A 19,492-nucleotide genomic window follows, 5' to 3' on the forward strand; every position below is an offset into this window, starting at 1 on the left:
TTTACTATGCCCAAAGTGGTCAGTGTTTAAATAAGATCGTTTTATTTGGTGGCAAAAAGTAGATATTGATATATCAACCGTTTATCAATGTTCGAAATATATTTAATCTAAATAACTCCAGTCCAGAAACCAAATTGGTCGCTTTTGAAAAAAAAATCTAATGTTAAATCATACCGAACTCAAACAGAAATTTCAAAAGGAGAAGTACACATAACCTGACAAAAAACAAACGCTCAACTATATATAGCAATTTCGACTGGAAAACAACCTAAATATTAAGTGAAAGATTTTTAGTTTTACGTTCAAAACAAAATATGAATTTGGTAATAAACCAACAGTCATAATCGTACAAGGCAAAAAATATATATTATCAGGACAGACACAACTAGAGAGGGTAACAAGGACAGAAAACATAAACAGTCATAATCGCACAAGGCAAAAAATATATCATCAGGACAGACACAACCGGAGAGGATAACAAGGACAGAAAACATAAACAGGGAAAAGAACATGGACACATGTTACAATAAAAAAGGATTACAAGTACAGAGACCCAACAAGAACACACAAGAAGAATGCACAAGAAAGGGTCAGAGTACAGAAGACACAATAAAAAGGGTTACAATGACAGAATTTAAAAAAAAGAACATAACAATAGAAAATTTTAGAAGAACAGTAGACACAATCATCATGACAAACGTTTTGCATAAATTAAAACAGACAGATTACAAAAGAGTGAGAAAAATGGAAGATCATGAGCAAATGACACAGTCATAACTAAAAAGCAATAAGAAGAATACAAGTTTGCTAGAAGATAAGGCATAATCACCAGGGTTAAAAGTCCGACAGAAAATGAAATGAGACAAAATTAAAAACAAGCAGAAAGGGCGACAAAAGCAACCATATACAATCATAAATTTAGAGATGCACAAAAGAATGCCACAAGGATACATAGTTGGTGTAATACAAAAGGGAAAATAAATCAAACACACTCAGACGGTATCAAATAAACAAAACATTGTTTGAAGATAAAACAGACTCAAATAGAAAGTGTTTGAATGCCATAATGATTGTACAAAGAAAACACAATTATTTAGGACTAAGAGAATATAACAGATACAATCATGAACTAGACCAAAAAGATAACTATTTAAAGAGGGAAAAGATACAATGATAAGGGAATATTATATTAGACCATAAAATACTTAATAAAAAAGACGGAATATACCATAGGGATATTCAAAAGTCATATATCGAGGCAATCTCCGGCGCAGAGATCACATATCCGTTCCGTCCAATACTTTGTAATACTACACTCATATTAAGTGCAGTATTGCGGAGCATGTATGGAACGGATATGAACTCTGCGCCGGAGATTGACATCGAGGTGAAACTGAGAACACCATATAGATAAAACGAGGAACGACGAGTAAATATACGGTTCTACAAAACACTGTATCGAAAAATTGAGCAACAAGACTCCGCCAAAAACCTGGGTAATTTTTAGTTGCTTTTGAGAATGAAAAATGCAAGACCAGACACAATTATAAATGATTACAAGATAGCAAACCGATGAATTAAAAAAACCCAAGATCGATTATAAAGGACAAGAAGAAAAAGTAAATTAATCCATGATACACAAGATACAGTCATAAGAGACTACAAGAACAGACGTTGTTCAAAGATAGAACAGATATAAAGGAATAGGAATAACTGTAGTGCTTAAAGATAAACAGATAACATCAATAAGTTAAGGACAGGGAATTACCAAAGGATACAACCGTTACAAACAAAACTGGTTGAAATAAAGTGAGACTGGTAAAAGATAAACAGGTAAATCTGAAAGAGAACGAATCACTTGAGATTGAATAGAGAGAAAATTAATTCATTAACTTCTATTGTATGTTACTGGATTTCACTTTTGAAAATTATAACTTGTTTCTGTTTAGATATATACATTTAGTGAAATCTGATAATTGCAGTGTATACTTTGGACGATCCTTTTATTTTGTTTCTACGTATTTGTTTACAATAAACTCTTAAATATACACGGTTTAAAAGTTTTGTCCTCAAAATGGTGTAATTTATCTTATATGCACTATCCATTGTTGCAATTTTCTTTTAGAAAACGCCTTAATACAAACTACACTTTCTAAATGTTCCGTTTTAAACCTCTACAACGAGAATTAATTGTTCAAATAAATAAAGTTAGGGATTTTTCTACTAACATTAAAATTATGCTAACTTTCGTTTTGCATGCCCATTTATATTTCCAATTTTAAAACTATTTTCTCGTAAGTTCAATATGAACATTTAATGTAGATTTTATGTTTCTTACCTTGATGTGATGGTGTTGGACTGGCTAACAAGGAATATTTCATGATTTAATTTCCAATTATATCCAGTTATTTTCAATTAATATGATTTATTTCACACTGTGCTTTCAATTGCAGTTCTGTGTTTTGGCATGTTTTCATTTCATTGCAATATTGTACATCATAGTAATATATTGTCCTGGTGTTAAATGTTATCCTAGTAACTATTTACCGAACGAGTCATTTTTTCGCGGGTGTGAATTATTTTATACACGAACTTGAATTCCTGGTAAATCACCTTAGATAGTTCCCTACACTATGAAGTAAAACCTCAATCAGTTCTACTCAAGATTATCTTCTCCAAGAGTATTATTATTGTAAATACTGATAAAGGAATATGGCTACCGGTCGTCTCCGAAGCTGTCTCGGAAATTCGCAATCAACGTACAAATTGACAGTCGTGAATTTAAAAACAGAAAAAGAATGTCAATACTTTGTGTAGTGATCAAGGAGAAGGTAAACAAAATATTGATGGTAGTTAAAATTCAACATAGATATTGGTAAAATAGCCGTGTAATTACAACTGTGAAAGATTAAATATCGGACTAGTTTTAATCGGAGATACGTTGAATGGACGTTTAAATTGGGTTTTTGTCATACCAGACGAAGTTACCTTTTAATACTTGAAAGTCGACAATAAGATTATAACTTATGAATACAATAAAACTAATGTTAATACGAATTGCGCTAGACAATAAGTAGGTGCAAGCTCCCATTCAACACCTAGAATGATCTGGATGGTTTTAAGAGAAATATTGGTATACATTTGAAGATGTTAAAACCCTCTATGCTCAATGTAATACATGAACATGAAATTTTGGAGAAATTAAGTCAAGAGATGTTTCTGTCATATAAATTGATATAAAAAAAAATACTTGAAACAAAGGTCAAAATATATTTTAAATAAAAAAGAACAGAATCGAAAATATGTGGAATTTCAATCTAATTTGAAATGAACAAGAGTTAAATCACCTCTGATGCCCTGTTTGTTATTTTGTTAGAAATATGGATTGCACTTTTCCTGGACGAAGTTCGCGGATGTGCTGTATATCAACAATTAATTATTTATACGCGATTTGAAATGACATGACATGCCGAAAATGACAATGCCACTTCAGTATTCAAAGAGATGAAGGAAAAACCAAATGTATGAACCATTTCCACCATTATATAAAGAAATTATTAACCCGTACAGATTCTTTCAATTTAGGGTAATACATGCCATCTATAACATGTCAAGTTCGATGTTCCAAATATAAGTAGAACCAAACTGAATAAGTTATATATTTTACGAGCTATGTTTTCAAGGCACCAAAACATATTCGATACAAGTCAGTCAAAATAAAGGCAATAGTGGTATGCCGCTATTCAAAAGTCATAAATCGAGAGAAAACGAATCCGGGTTACAAACTTAAACCGAGGAAACGCATCAACTATAAGAGGAATTGTTCAGAGACGTGGTGTTTTCTCGAACAATACCATTTTTGCTATAACACTATTTTCATAGGCATTTAGTACATAATTTATTTATTATTTGAAATTTAAAAAAACATAGTACTCACGTTAACAAGTGGATCATTTAATAGCAGTTATCATGCATTGACAAATTTCAAAATGATGGAAAATAGCCTGCATGATTTCATATTGACTGCTATTGTTTTATTAAGGTTCTCTAAGAGCAACTAGACATGAATAAATAATGAAGACAAGTGAACCATGGGTGTTTTAATTGCTTTTCCCGACAATGAAAGAAACTTTCAACAAAAACATGAAAATTAAAAAGATGACAAAACATATCCACACTAGTGATTTCATTTTAGTGAAATTAAAAAGATTCAAAACATTTCATTTATATTGAATAACTTCGTCATGATATGAAACGATTTTCATTTGCACTTATAAACTTATAGAAAATCCTATTGCTAGCCTAACTTGACATTCTTGAAAGAAAAAGACAAGACATGAATTTTATGACACCAGTACGCTTTTAAAAAAGGAAAGATATAATGAGTTTTATGGCTTTGATGGTAGCCGACCGTGCAAGTTCAATGTCGTTAAAAACTTTCATTTGTTGTTTGATGCTACTATCAATACAAAATGACAAATTGAATGAACAGTTTTAAATTAATTTTGTTAAAGAGAAATGAGCACTTGTAAACAATTGTAGAAAAAGAGTTTAATCAATTGAAGTTTACAAACAAACTTCTGTACAAGACACACAAACAAATGTCCCTTGTTCCTTTGTTTATGCTTTCCAATTGGTTTGGGTTGTTTTCTCACTGACATACACACCAACATATCAACATATGGTGTATACAGCTTACAGTACCATGTGACACATGTAATGTATACACCTCGTAGTACCAAGTGTCAACTCGTGTAATGTGGGTTAATGTCATTAAGGCGATACTTAGGCACAGCCTTTCAAACATATAGTGGCGGATCGTTGGTTCCTTGTAATAAGTTTTCATGGACAATATTTGTTTAAAATTTGATTTCTAAAGATTAAATGGAGAGTTAGAGAATACAATCTTTTCAATTGGGATATCAAATTGCAGATAACACACCTAAAATAAACTTTAATTCAGATATATACCTGCATTTAGTGACAAGTGAGTTAGAAAAATATATTTGTGATTGAAATCATGTATTATATAAAAGTGTTTTATTATCATAAATACTTATGGTGTATTTATATATCTGAAACACTTAGCAACAGCAGGTCTTATGAAATTAAATTTAAGGTGAATCCTTACAATATAAGAAAGCTTTTAGTGATTACTTGCTTTAATATTAAACTTTGCTTTTAAAGTCTCGTGACATTTGTATTATCCCGTGTGGGTCAAGTGGAATACTTTATAATCTATATTTGTATGGGTCTCATCTGTCAAATCTTAAAATGTTTAACAAGATATTTCAATTTCGAAAAGAACAGAAAAATTTACATCAACTATTAACATATATTAATTCTGTATATTTCTCTTTCCTTTCAAATATTTTTTTTTCAACTTGGATCAATTTTTGACGTCTTACGAGTTAGATAAAACTGTTAAGTGTAACTTTTTTGGTATGTTTTCGGATTATGTTTACAAGCGTCGCAACAGCTTTCTAGTCTATAGAAAAAAGTCCGGGAACGATAAAAATTTGGAAACGCTTTGCCAATTTGACACTGCTGATCTTAATTTCGATGATGGTTTATCTTTATATATAGCTAAATATTTAAGATATTGGACTCAACTCGTAAATTGAACCAAAAGGTCATGGGACTAAGTCACTTAAGATCATGTGAGAACAGGGTCTAATAGACGAAGACTTATTTAAAAAGAATATAACCCGAAGAAAAACAACACGTTTCTATCTTCTACCCAAAATACACAAAGTAAAAAATTCAGGTAAACAAATAGTTTTGCCAATGACCATCGTACAGAGAAAACATCCAAATTTATTGACTTGCATTTAAGACCAAACGTAAAAAAAATATCATTTTGCATAAAAAATTCAACACATTTCCTCAAGATAATTCTCATCACGTTAATGATAAATGTTCCCTTCATATGTCAAAATCGTTAAGGTCAAATAAGAACAGCAACTATTTTCAGAACATCTCGTTACCAACCTCCCTTTTGGCCACAACGCATTGACGATATTGACATGGGATAATGCTGAACAATAATTTACTGGTTGCATTCAGCATATTTTTCAAAACATCATAATCTGACAAACATCTTTTTTCTTGTTACAGTAAGAAAAGGAGGCAACTATACAGGTAAAATATATTCATTATAAAACAACGCTGATTACATCGAAATATAGTATTTTGCTATTATAATATTTCTAAATAATTACATTAGATGTATGTTTCATTATAATATTTTATTCTGATTGGCTAACTGCACATCACGTGTTATTCCGTAAGCAGTTGCATTGCTCAATACAACTTTTCACTCATGATAACACGTACGTGCTCCAACAATAAAGTGCACAGGTGAATTAAATAATAAAATATATAAAATTCGTGTTTTCATGATCATAGCTAAAAAATGTAATTATAAGTATTGAATGCTTCTTTTTGTAACTTTATAGGGTTGTAAAAGCGTTGACCGTGCGTACATTTTTAAAATGAAGCGCTTCCGCGCTTCATACAAAATGTACTTCGGTCAACGCTTTTACACCCCAATAAATTTACAAAAAGAAGCATTCAATTCTTAATTGATATCAAAATTGTACATGATGGTCCAATTATTTTACTATGAAAACAACAATCTTCGTTTAGAAAGTAAGAAATCAATCACCAATCAACATTTATCATATACTAAAAGCCAATATCAGATATTGATGTTCTTAGCATCAAGTGTTGGAAATAAATATTACAGACGGCATCAGACAAATGATAACAACACAAGCTCAAATTTCGCACAAAACAGATTCAAGTTTAGAATAACAATAGGTAAACAGGTCTATTCCTATTGTTTATATATTGATGTAGGTCATCATAAGCTTAATTAAGCATTTAGATCAAGTAGTTATCAAAGGTACCAGGATTATAATTTAGTACGCCAGACGCGCGTTTCGTCTACATAAAACTCATCAGTGACGTTCAAATCAAAATATTTATAAAGCCAAACAAGTACAAAGTTGAAGAGCATTGAGGATCCAAAATTCCAAAAAGTTGTGCCAAATACGGCTAAGGTAATCTATGCCTGGGATAAGAAAGGATTTGTATAGTAATCCTTGTTAAGATGAACCCTTAGCAAAAATGGTTAACAGCTTTATGTCAGCAGTGTTTGTACCAAGTTCAGGCAAATCAAAATCTCATCAAAAGATCAATATAACTAGATATCTTGATTGTATGAAAGGCATTGTACCTAAGACATTTCTAAATTGTTTGTTGCATACCATTTAAGAATGAAATAACCTATTAAATCTTATCGAAAAAAATCCCGGTTTGAGTAGGATGTTGTTTTCAATGCAAGGCTAATGAACAAGAGCTTTACAATTTAAATATCGCAAACATAAGTATATTATGTTGTGACAACGATTTCAAATAGCTATAATGTATTCCTAAGGATGTATAGTTCTAATGTTATAATGCATATCATTGTCGTCTCAACGTCTTCAGTGAAACTATACTGATTATCATCTTAAATGGATACATGGTAAATCTGTGTAACTAAGGGACATAACAATAAGAAAAACAGGCACAACAACAACACGCACGTGGGCTTTTCATTTCAATAATTCTGAGGTCACTTACTGATCCTTAACAGATGTAAGGTTATTTTCTTTATTAAATCTCTATGTATAGATCTTACAACAGACGTACTTATATAGTTAAAAGGGGGTTTATCTATGTGGGCACACTAGTGCTTAACTTATTAGATATTATATAAAGGTAGATGATATGGATTTAGAAATCTTAATAAAAGGTTTTGTCAATTTAAATTGCAGTAAAATCTCGGATTGAATAATCTTTTTCAATTTTTCTGATCAAAGAATTTGAATAGCAGTTGAAACGTCTTATTTCCAGTTCATTTGGTACTCTGCGTATTTTTTCATTCGAGCAAATGAAATGACTTCACACCTCGATAGTTCGAATTACTTCGTTTTTATTACATTTTTATTCCCTTTAAAAGTTGATGCTGAATCGAAGGTAAATTTACGGACTCATTAATTGTAAATAAATTGATTTTTTCTTTAATTTAATGACATTAGATATGTAAAATATGAAACTTAAGGAAACACATTTAAAACATTCGAACTTGTTTGTGCTCGTTGTCATACAAAATTTATCAATAGATCAAATTATGCAAATTACAATAATAAAACGTGTTTTACTTCATTTTCTGTATTAAACAACAAATAAATAACACTTGGTACCACCAGAAACCATTTGTATGAAATGTCACTTGTAATGCATACTTTTTTATCCACCCAAGAGCGGATACAATTATAATTACATATACATTATATAAAGTGTTGTAATTTATTAAAAGATAACGGTAAGGATGGAGTGTTTGTGTGGTTATACATGTAGGTACAAAAAGTTTAAAAAAAATAGTATCATTGCTAACACACGTCCATGCACGCGCTGATGTCGCACAAAAGAGAACAATTTCAAGAAATTATAAGGTAGTTCCAAAAACATTTACAAATAAAGTATGGTCATACTTGGTGTCCCTTTATCTCTCTCTACATGATATAAAAAAGGAGATGCATATGTGGTATGATTACCAATGAGACCACCCTCCGCAAGAGACCAAAATGACACAGAAATTAACAACTATAGGTCACCGTACGGCCTTCAACAATGAACAAAGCCCATGCCGCATAGTCAGCTATGAAGGTCCCCAAAATGACAATGTAAAACTAGAAACTTTTAAAGTTATAAATTATGGCAATAGATAATATTGCAAGTGATTTTTGGCCGGTGTTCTATGCCTCTTCATTCAATTGCCAATACAAAGATCGAAGCCACATTTTCAATTTGTTAACCTTCATGCATAAGCCTGTTTAATGATGAAGAATCTTAATAAATTCTTCGGATAAAAAATATTCGAAACTGGTGGAAATATAATCGAATCCACATGACATTCGTATTTTCGTACCTTCCTACTGATAAAACATTTTTTTTCTCGATTTTTCATTTTTTATGTTACTTTCAACGTATATTTTTCATTCAGTAACGCTCCGTGATTACTCCTTTTAGTTTGTAAATTTTAAATTATCATTTTCGTTTGTCTTTTTTTTAAAGGAAAAATATTTCCACTCTTAGAATACCTTTAATTTCATTAAAATAAGAATATTTTTACGAACAAAACAATTAAACTTGTTTATAACAAACCTGAAAACCAAACATATTTCTACAAATAGAAAAAGTAAAAGTTTTGTTTCATTATCTTTTATATAAATAACATTATTAAAGACCAATCACTAAAAGATTAATATATAAACAAAACCTTACCCATTGTGGATTAAACGTTAGCGATGTTATCTCCAAACGGTGCGTTCTGAAGGCTATATATGTATACGCTCTACGTGTTAAATAGATAGGTACTCAATAACAATCAAATGAAGTCAACCTTCACCAACAGACCGGAGTCAGATATGATATAGATATTTGATCTCAAAATTTTAATAACTTAGTCAAAAGTATGATTTATCTATAAGGCCTTTTAAAGCATTTTTATAATGAGTTTTAAAATTACTTGGCAAGTAGATGGGAAATGTTTAATCAACTAGCTATATATAGTGCAGCATACATATTCGTATTAGCGGCAAATATTTAGTGATGGGCACGAAAAAACAAAAGGTTCATTATTTTGTTGCTCAACCCTGAAAAAGGTATTTGAAATGCGGTATACATATTGATATAGGGAGCTTTGGTTTCACTGGTGGCAACGACACCACAAAGACTTCGTTATACTGTATGCAACTAATGACTTTGCGTGATTATCTTCGTTTGAAATCATTTGCTGAACAGCTTTTTATTATGTAAATGAGAGAGAAAAAAACTGAAGAATGCAATTGTTTACTCCATGCAAGACATAATTGGGTCTAAATCTACTTTTAAACTTGCCTCATCTTGTAAGCTGCTTTATGTTATTTATTATGATGTAACACGTATGAGGAAATTCTTTTTGCTAATAATGTGTTTAGAATAATTTAGTTTGCTAACACTGGGATATAATTAATGCTGTTTACGACGCTCTGACTACCTAGTTGCAAGTGCTGTGAATGTACGTGTTCTATCTAGCATTTCGATTTTATTACATCTCTCAAACATTTTATAGGTTTGGCTTTCAGGGGCGTAGCTAGAACGAAACGATGTGCAAGCAACTACCGCCGAGCGGAGCGAGGCAAAAAATTTTTGGGACCCTTTTATGCAGATTTTTTTTTTTCTTCGGTTTTCGGTCATAGGACGGTTAAAAGAGGAGCTACATGTAGAAAGGACTTATAAACAATTTATGAATGAAAACTATTAATTAATCTTCTGCCTGAATAGAGTAAATCATGGTAAATTGAATACATGAACAACACATTTTTGTGATACCGAAATTACTCAAAATTGTCCAAAATCTTCTCTTCGGGTCTAGGCAGAAACGAACTTCTCTATTACTTTGTCAATACTAACACTGAATTCCCGATGAATATGCAGTAATGCTAGCGATGATAACCTGTCGTTGTTCATTGTTGATCGTACATTTGCAAGTTTCCAACAGACGTAGTACCTTGATATATCTCCACGGTAGCACTCGCGAGGTGTTATAAATCAGCGTACGTGTTCGCCATCGAGCGACCTCCCAATTGAATTCGTCAAAATTACATGCCAGGTCAGTTTCGTATGTCTCAGAGATTTCTTCGTTTGTTATATTTCCAACAACACAAGGAAGCAGATACGGCGCAAAGAAGCGATTTTCTAATAATACCAGACGCGACTCCAGTTTCATTATCATATGGTCTATGAACGCAAAATATAATGAGACTTTCCAATACTGTTTTGGCGTGTTTGCAGGGTGATTGGGTCTTGTTGTCTGTCGAACACATCGCCTCGGGATCTGATAAATCTAATGCCGATTGGTACATCTCATTCCAAACAGATAAACCGTACTCAGTAAAATGTGCTCCGAAACTACATGTCTTAGACTGAGTATAACAAATTCAAATCTTGTAAAAGATACAAGTTACTGTCCGATTTTGTCATGATCTCCAATAAAACTTTTATTTTGAAACCAAATGCCGTTATTTAATGACATTTCATTAATAAAAAAAATGACAACATATGTGTTTCCTTTAATCATTTAATTTATATTTTTATTTTGCCATATTTTTTTTTGGATGCCGAATCGATGTGCACGCAACTGCGTGTTAGCGTATATGCAGCTACGCGCCTGGCTTTCCAACTTTCAATTCTAGAGCAAACTTAATTAAAGTTATTTCAGTAAGACTAGTTGTAAGCAAAGACATTATATGTTATACATGTTATAATGATGATCGTGTTGTACTAGTATAAACAATTTCATTCATTAGTGTAAGAGAACATTTACTGGTAGTCATTCTACGCTGTCATAGTGTATCCTTATGTAAAAGAGAGACGGTAAATACACAAAGAATATTAACGAAGTCATAATTCGGAGACAAACTGACAACGATCAAATAAAGAAATAAAAAGTTTATACAGAAACAAACAGAAGGTTATACAATTTGCGAATAATGGCTACGAGTATCTTTATTTGAATTGTATCAATGCTTGAACTATTAGAAGAGGGGGAATAGTATAAATTATTATACTTCGCGTTAAAATGCCATATTTTGATTGGCTAATACGATGGTGTTAATTTACTCTTTCACATGGCGTGACATTTTTCTTAATGTCATCCTCTCATGTGGACCAATCAAAAATCGATAATTTAAAGGACAATGAATTGAATTTACATCAAGTTATTAAACAGTTAAATAGAATTGTCCTGTTGCTCAAAAAAATATTAATTGAAATTCGACTAAAAAAAAACAAAAAAAAATTAACATTCAATTTGACCAATGATCCATGAAAATGAAGTCAAGTTAAGATGAAACCTGTCATACTGACATGTACCCATTACAGTCATTCGATACACCAAACGAAGCTGACCTATTGTTTATGGTACTTGAGAAACAGACCAAAACACAAAAAAAACGTATCATTTGTCAATGAACCATGCAAATGAGGTCAAAGTCAGATTATAACTGCCAGACATACATGTACACCTTACAATCATTCCAAACACCAAAAATAGTTGACCTGTTGCTCATACAAGAGTGCACACGCTGAAATGTCTCGCCTTCTATACTAATCATTGATATTATGTTGATAGTCCTAAGTATAAAGCTAAGCTTTAATACAACTGTCACATAAACTTAACATTAACCAAGATAACTAAACAAAGACCAATGAACCTTGAAAATGAGGTCAAGGTCAGATGAACCATGCCAGGCAGACATGTACAGCTAACAATGCTTCTATACAACATATATAGTTGACCTATTACTTATAGTTTAAGAAAAAATAGACCAAAACACAAAAACTTAACACTGTGCAATGAACCGTGAAAATGAGGTCAAGGTCAAATAAAACCTGCGCGACTGACATAAAGATCATAAAATATTTCCATACACCAAATATAGATGACCTATGGCATATAGTATTAGATAAAAAGACCAAAACTCAAAAACTTAACTTTGACCACTGAACCATGAAAATGAGGTCAAGGTCACATGACATCTGCCCGCTAGATAGGTACACCTTACAATCATTCCATACAACAAATATAGTAGACCTATTGCATATAGTATGAGAAAAACATACCAAAACACAAAAACTTAACTATAACCACTGAACCATGAAAATGAGGTCAAGGTCAGATGACACCTGCCAGTTGGACATGTACACCTTACAGTCCTTCCATACACCAAATATACTAGCCCTATTGCTTGTAGTATCTGAGATATGGACTTGACCACCAAAACTTAACCTTGTTCACTGATCCATGAAATGAGGTCGAGGTCAAGTGAAAACTGTCTGACAGACACGTGGACCTTTCAAGGTACGCACATATCAAATATAGTTATCCTATTACTTATAATAAGAGAGAATTCAACATTACAAAAAATCTGAACTTTTTTTTCAAGTGGTCACTGAACCATGAAAATGAGGTCAAGGACATTGGATATGTGACTGACGGAAACTTCGTAACATGAGGCATCTATATACAAAGTATGAAGCATCCAGGTCTTCCACCTTTTAAAATATAAAGCTTTTAAGAAGTTAGCTAACACCGCCGCCGCCGCCGCCGCCGCCGGATCACTATCCCTATGTCGAGCTTTCTGCAACAAAAGTTGCAGGCTCGACAATAACTTGAAAACCAGTCCAACACAAAAAATTAACATTAACCAATGAACCATGAAAATGAAGTCAAGGTAAGATGACCAATTGTTCCCATTAGACGTTACCCTTGATCACGTCACTGAACTATGGAATGAAGTCAAGGTCAGATGAAACCTATCTGACGGACATGTAGACATCGTAAGGAACACATATACAGAATATGGTTATCATGTAACTCATAATAAGTGAGAAATTCACAGGACAAAAAAAAAATCTTCTTTTTTTTGAAGCAGTCGCTGAACCATGAAAATGAAGTCAAGAACACTGGACATATAACAGACGGAAACTCCGTAACATAAGGTATCTGTATATAGTTAACTGTAAATGAAGCATGTAGGACTTATACCTACTGAATTATAAAGCTTTGAACATACAGTTTACGTCGCCGCCGCCACAGCAGCTGCAGCATATTTTAATACCTATGTCTCGCATAATTGCGACTTTTGTCGCAGGCGAGACAAAAATCACCTAGGATTGTGTTCTTCTAGTTTACTCCGTCAGTTATGATAAGGGTACAAAAAAGGTATGTCAAAATGTCAGCGTTAAAGAACCAAGAACTACAGGGTTACTCACATCACAGGAAAATACTGAATTTTTTATTTCCATGTAAGAATTATGCGTCAAAAAGTTGTAATTTCTTCTTGCGTGTATAATATCTACTACCATACTGAATTCCGTTTTAAATGAAAATCTGTTGACTTATTTGGCAATACAAGTGATGTTTGGAAAGGGGACTATATAAAAAATAATAAATAAAATGATGATATGGGAATAAGATAGGTTTTTTTTAACTGTTAACTTACCTTCATTTAACAAATAATTTAAGAATTTCATCATGTTTGCGTTCTGTTAATCCCAAAACACTAAACACCTAGTCCTTGTCAAGTATATAGCATATAACTTATAAGGTAAAAGTAAACAAAACGTTCACACGTTAATTATTAATAAACAAAAGGAAATATGACCATAGTTGGGTATCCACACGTGATCACTGAACTAAAAAAGAAACAAAACAAATTGTGAAATCTATTCCTTTGCGCTATACAGCTGGGTCGTAGACGGCGTTATAAATTGCATTAGGTCGTATTTCAGGTTAGTTTAATGATTGGAAAGAACAAAAATAAATAGGAAAATAAAGTAGTATTTAAATGAGCAGAGATTACATTGAGGGGCCGATGTTGGCACTTTCTACCCCCTTACAACTTGATATTATCAGTACTTATACGATAGAGGTCGGTTTATGAATACTTCAGGTTTTATAGTTTTGCTTGGATTTAAAGGTATGACAGAGTAATACGTTATGTATTTTAGTCAAGTTCCAAATTAATGTCACTTTGATAAAGTCTTTTGAATTGAACAGAATGATTAGAATGCAAAGTCGAATATCAAATTTAACTATATCGAACGAATTAATTGGTTCAGGTTTTTTGTGTTTTTCTTTAAATGTCCATATAATGATAAATTATGCATTTAAAAAAGTGATTCATATGAATAAAGTAAATAGATATAAGTATTTATACACTTACATATACTTACTATATTTGATATTTTACTAATGTTTGTCACTGGTGATGATGATGCATGGGGGGGGGGGGGGGGTATCATCCTATATAAAGGTATGTACACAGACGTGCTGGTAGTATATGATACTTTTTTGGATTGTCACACATTAATGTCATTATGAGGTTCTATTTTAACTATCAGTAGCAAATATATCATGCATATCAGGTTGGGAACATGTTAATTTTATCATGAACACACGTTTAGCCGGACTTCTAAGCACTTATTCAAATTGCAGAGCTCTGTCCGCAGAAAAACATGTCGGGAAACTCTACCTTGATACTTCATCCCGACTTCGAGTCAATAAACTAGTTTTGGATCTTACTCCTAAATACCGATCATATAACATAGAATCAACCAATACCAATGTTTTCGTCGGTCGAGGATCGAGCCCACGACTTCCCGTTCTCGAAGCGAGTACTCTATACCACGAGAACTCCATGTCGATTTGTCTCCTGATAAGGAAATAGGCTAAGTTTCATTGTTGAATTTACACAGACTCCAATTCTATTGAAAATATTTTTGGACGTAAATAATTCGTATTTCTTTCCAATGAAGTATTAGATTTTCAATAATAAAGACATATATTTGGCCCGTTTATTTTTATGATTCGTGCAAACATACATGAGTATACTTTCTATATAAACACCTTAAACAACCAGCATAGCAGTGGGTTCATTCGAGGTTTATACAATTTAGCAAATACTCTGTGTTGAAAGCCGTACTTTGACCTATAATGGTTTACTTTTATAAATTGTGACTTGATGGAGAGTTGTCTCATGGCATTCATACTACATTATCAATATATGATAATGTGTAATTAGATGTTATTCGGTATCGCTATTATTTTACCAATACTGGATATCACAAAATAAAACAAGCTAGAAGACACAAGTGTTTGACACCACAAGATATGTTATTGTCGATGTATCAAGGCAATAGTTCAAGTTTCGCAAAGTCTTAGGTCGAAGTATTCCAGATTCTCTAACAGAACTAAGGTCTATTGGAGATCCACCAATCCCGTTGGTAGCTGTTTCGTGCATAGGGAAGTCGGTACAGTTGTTATTTTTGCATTACGGTATTCGTCCTGAGTATGAATGAATATTTGTCGCTAGGCGTTTTAGCAAACTACACTCATTTAATTATCTACACTGTCACAGTATTCGACAATCAATTATTACAACATCAGCCGATGTTAACACATGTGTACTCAATAGACTCAATAAAATTCATAAACAAATTGCAAAGCATCGAATTCCACAAAAACAATCGATTGGTCACTATTGATCTTTAACTATTAACTCGATTTAAAATGTACAGCCTCTATCGAAACCATAGCTCCGACAGAACAAGCTTGTACATCACTTTCAATTAAAAAACGATAAAGGATGTCTTTCATATCCAATTAGTATTTCTGCGTAAATTTTATAAAATTCTAGATCTGTAGATAAGATTTCAATTTTGCGACTGTCATCATAAACCGAACCAGTTAAAAAGAGACTTCAATCTCGCGTTATAAATTATCTCCCCTGAAACTGTATAGGTGGCATTGGGGATAAAAAAAAACTCTCGAGATTATGTGATTTAGACAAAGGTTTACACTCACAGTTCTCATCTTTGTCTTCTTTGGAACTATCGCTTTGGATGGCAAACCCGATAGTTTTCCCTTTGCAGTTCCTATTCTTGTTATAGGGACTTTGTAAAGAAAACCTGTCCGTCTCTATCAAATACTGCAAGAAAGGTGACGCCATTTTGAAAATGACGTCAAAAGTTTCTCAATTACGTCATGATCGAAGTCGGGTGCGCATGGTATGTTACGCCGGTCCAGCTCTGTAGCAGGTAAAACTTATTTATTATTTTACAACCTTTGAATGTCTTTTGCTTATTTGTGTTGATGAGTTTTAAATTTATGTCTCATTGACGTAACTCCCAATTATGGGCGTTTTTCAATAAAAGCGTTCCTTTCAGACCTAAAAAAAATGGAAAATCAACTAGTCTAAAAAAAAATTTCAAGAGTTATTTTGAATACCTCTATTATAGACCTGTTTTTAAACAAAAAGTGCAATCTTAAATACTCTTTAAAATTATATTATTTTCATAATTTGTGTACTGTTTCGTAGGGGACAAAACTGCTTCTAAACACACAGATTTTTGCAATTTTAAATGTTTCCTATAGACATTCCAGTTTGTTTACTTTATATACTAGAAAAATCTCATTTTTTTCTGAATTGGAGAACCATTTTTTATCGATAAAGATTAGACAGTACTTCACATATGAAGGTACAACTCATGTTACGTAGTGGACATTTTGATGCGTTTCGTAGTGGACAAAAAGTTTCGTAGTTGACATCAACCCTATTCTATGTTAATAAAAACATAATAAAAATTACATGAAACTAACCTTTGTTACTTGCTTTGCACGAATATAATTGAAAAAAGAGTAAAAAAAAGACTGCATGGTAGTGGTAGTGTCCACTACGAAACGTTTTTCTTCCAAACTTGTTTCGTAGGGGACGTATTCACATGTTTTATTTTTTTCTCACATACTGATATTTTTTTCATAATTTTAAAACCAGTTACTGAAGGAGATTTGACCCGTTTCGTAGTGGACATTTACAAAAATACGGTATCACTCTGGTCCATTTGATGTGCTCAATTTTTCTTACCAACAGTTTTGATTGCCGTTATAAAAGCATCACTTCTTTTGTAAGACCCTAATGTGTATACCTCTTGCAAACAAAAAATTACATTGATTTTATAAAACTGTTTATAAGCTAGTTTAATGACTTCGTTTCGTAGTGAACATTGTGTTAGGGACACACCTTCTAAAATAAAAAATCCTATGTTAAAAGCTGTTTATTAAAATATGTTGGCTCTAAACATACTTTTGAATTATTAAAGAACTTATATTAAGTAAAATTAATATTTATTTCTACATTTTTTTACGATATTTGAGAGTATGAATGTTGAACAGGCGGTCTAGGGACATGCCATTTTGGTTGTTTTGGACCATTCAGGAATCAATATCTTATCAATCCCTCTAAAAAATAAACTGTTTCTTTGCTTAAAAATGTTATATCTAATTCAATGTACTGACTGCACAAAAAATTACTTGCAAAGATCAAACACATTTTTTTTAAAGTGGCTGGGACAAGAAAGTACGTTTTTATTGAAAAACGCCCTTATACTACTATTTATAAGAATATTAAGAATTTGTCTTGATTAAATTTGTCATTCTCAAGCCGTCAAAAGTATTGACAGAAAATGCATCAGTAGAAAAAATATAACAATTCTAAAATTTGTGTGTACAATGAGTATAAAAAGTTTGCAAGAACCATTTTCACCGTGGTCGAATGTAAATTGTTTGCATTAGTTAAATCTTTATTTAGTTTTTATATACCTTAGATAGGGTATATATGTCAATAATTTCTTACCAATCGAGAATTCACACTACTAAGAGGTCTTTTCTACTTTGATTTGGTCATATGGCACTGGAGTAAAAAAAAGAATCTGAAGATACCAAGGGGATTAACAATCATTAGACATAGCTAAACAAAAACACATTTGCCAAAAAACAACAACGAAAAAGTCAAAGAAAAACTGATTACATCATATCCCAAAAGAAAAAAAAACTGAAAAACAAAACATTACAATAAATACTAATAACAAGAAATCCACCAAGACTTGGGCTGACCTCAAGGGCGTCGGTTTGGACAAGCAGATCCTGCTTCACTAGTGCCATTCGTCGTGTTGCTCATGCCAATGAAAATTCGTCTATAAGCGCATTGGGTAATATCATAGTCGAGGAAAGATAAAGGCTAAGACAGTTGGGCATATCTGTGGTCACCTCTGAGACCGATATCCAAAATCAGGTCAACAAAATCATGATGGCGTCCGTAATCTTTCGATGATTTGACCTCAATTTTACCAATTATAGATACGTTTCAGTAGCTTTCTTGTCACAGTGATCCTCTAGCAAGGAATTCAGCCATGGCAGTACACGCAAGCTTTGGAAGATAGAATCAACTTGGGTTAATATACTCTGTATGCTGGCGCTGTTGAAAAGTTGTTTCATACAAACGGAAAGTTCATTATGTAAAAACTGTAATCATTCCTTGTGTGGCTGGGAATACTATATCTGTTTATGTCAATATATATGTTCCTGTGTGTGGTTATGTTTTTTTTATGGCCCCGCCACTAAGTGGTCGAGGACATATAGTTTTACCTTTGTCCGAAATTCCGTAATTCCAAATTCCATAATTCTGTCATTCCGTAATTCCGCAACAAACCATTATACGGAGTTTTTTTTTCAAAACCGCCTCAGATATTGGGCTGATATATGGAATGTAAGTTCTCCATGATGAGTTACAGATCATGTTTAAGTTTCGTTCCGCTCAGATAATTTTTGCCAGAATTAATTTACGGGCTTTGGACTTTGATAAATTGTTGAAAATCACAGTTATACAGACTTTTTTTCTAAATGCTTTCAGATATTGGGATGATTTTTGGCATGTGAGTTAACCAAGATGAGTTTTCTACCTCAGGCATAGATTACCTTAGCTGTATTTGGCAAAACTTTTAGGAATTTTGGTTCTCTATGCTCTTCAACTTCGTACTTTATTTGGCCTTTTTAACT

At 32.4% G+C, this 19,492-nt stretch overlaps 1 protein-coding gene across 4 annotated transcripts in view; it reads right to left on the reverse strand.

Moving 5' to 3' along the window:
- Positions 1–16,613, reverse strand: part of LOC139520565 (advillin-like) — a 57,289-nt gene extending 40,676 nt beyond the window's left edge. The window contains exon 1 of one of the 4 annotated variants that reach the window (XM_071313351.1): positions 16,463–16,613. In XM_071313351.1, the coding sequence (XP_071169452.1) occupies positions 16,463–16,607 (145 nt within the window). In that variant the 5' untranslated portion in view covers positions 16,608–16,613. Of the gene's footprint in view, positions 1–2,338; positions 2,947–9,336; positions 9,521–14,099; positions 14,295–16,462 lie in introns of those variants that run through there. The other 3 variants (XM_071313353.1, XM_071313354.1, XM_071313352.1) reach the window with 3 other exon arrangements.
- Positions 16,614–19,492: the final 2,879 nt, after the last annotated feature.

This window comes from Mytilus edulis, chromosome 4 (genome assembly GCF_963676685.1).
Source record: "Mytilus edulis chromosome 4, xbMytEdul2.2, whole genome shotgun sequence".
NCBI lineage: Eukaryota > Metazoa > Mollusca > Bivalvia > Mytilida > Mytilidae > Mytilus > Mytilus edulis.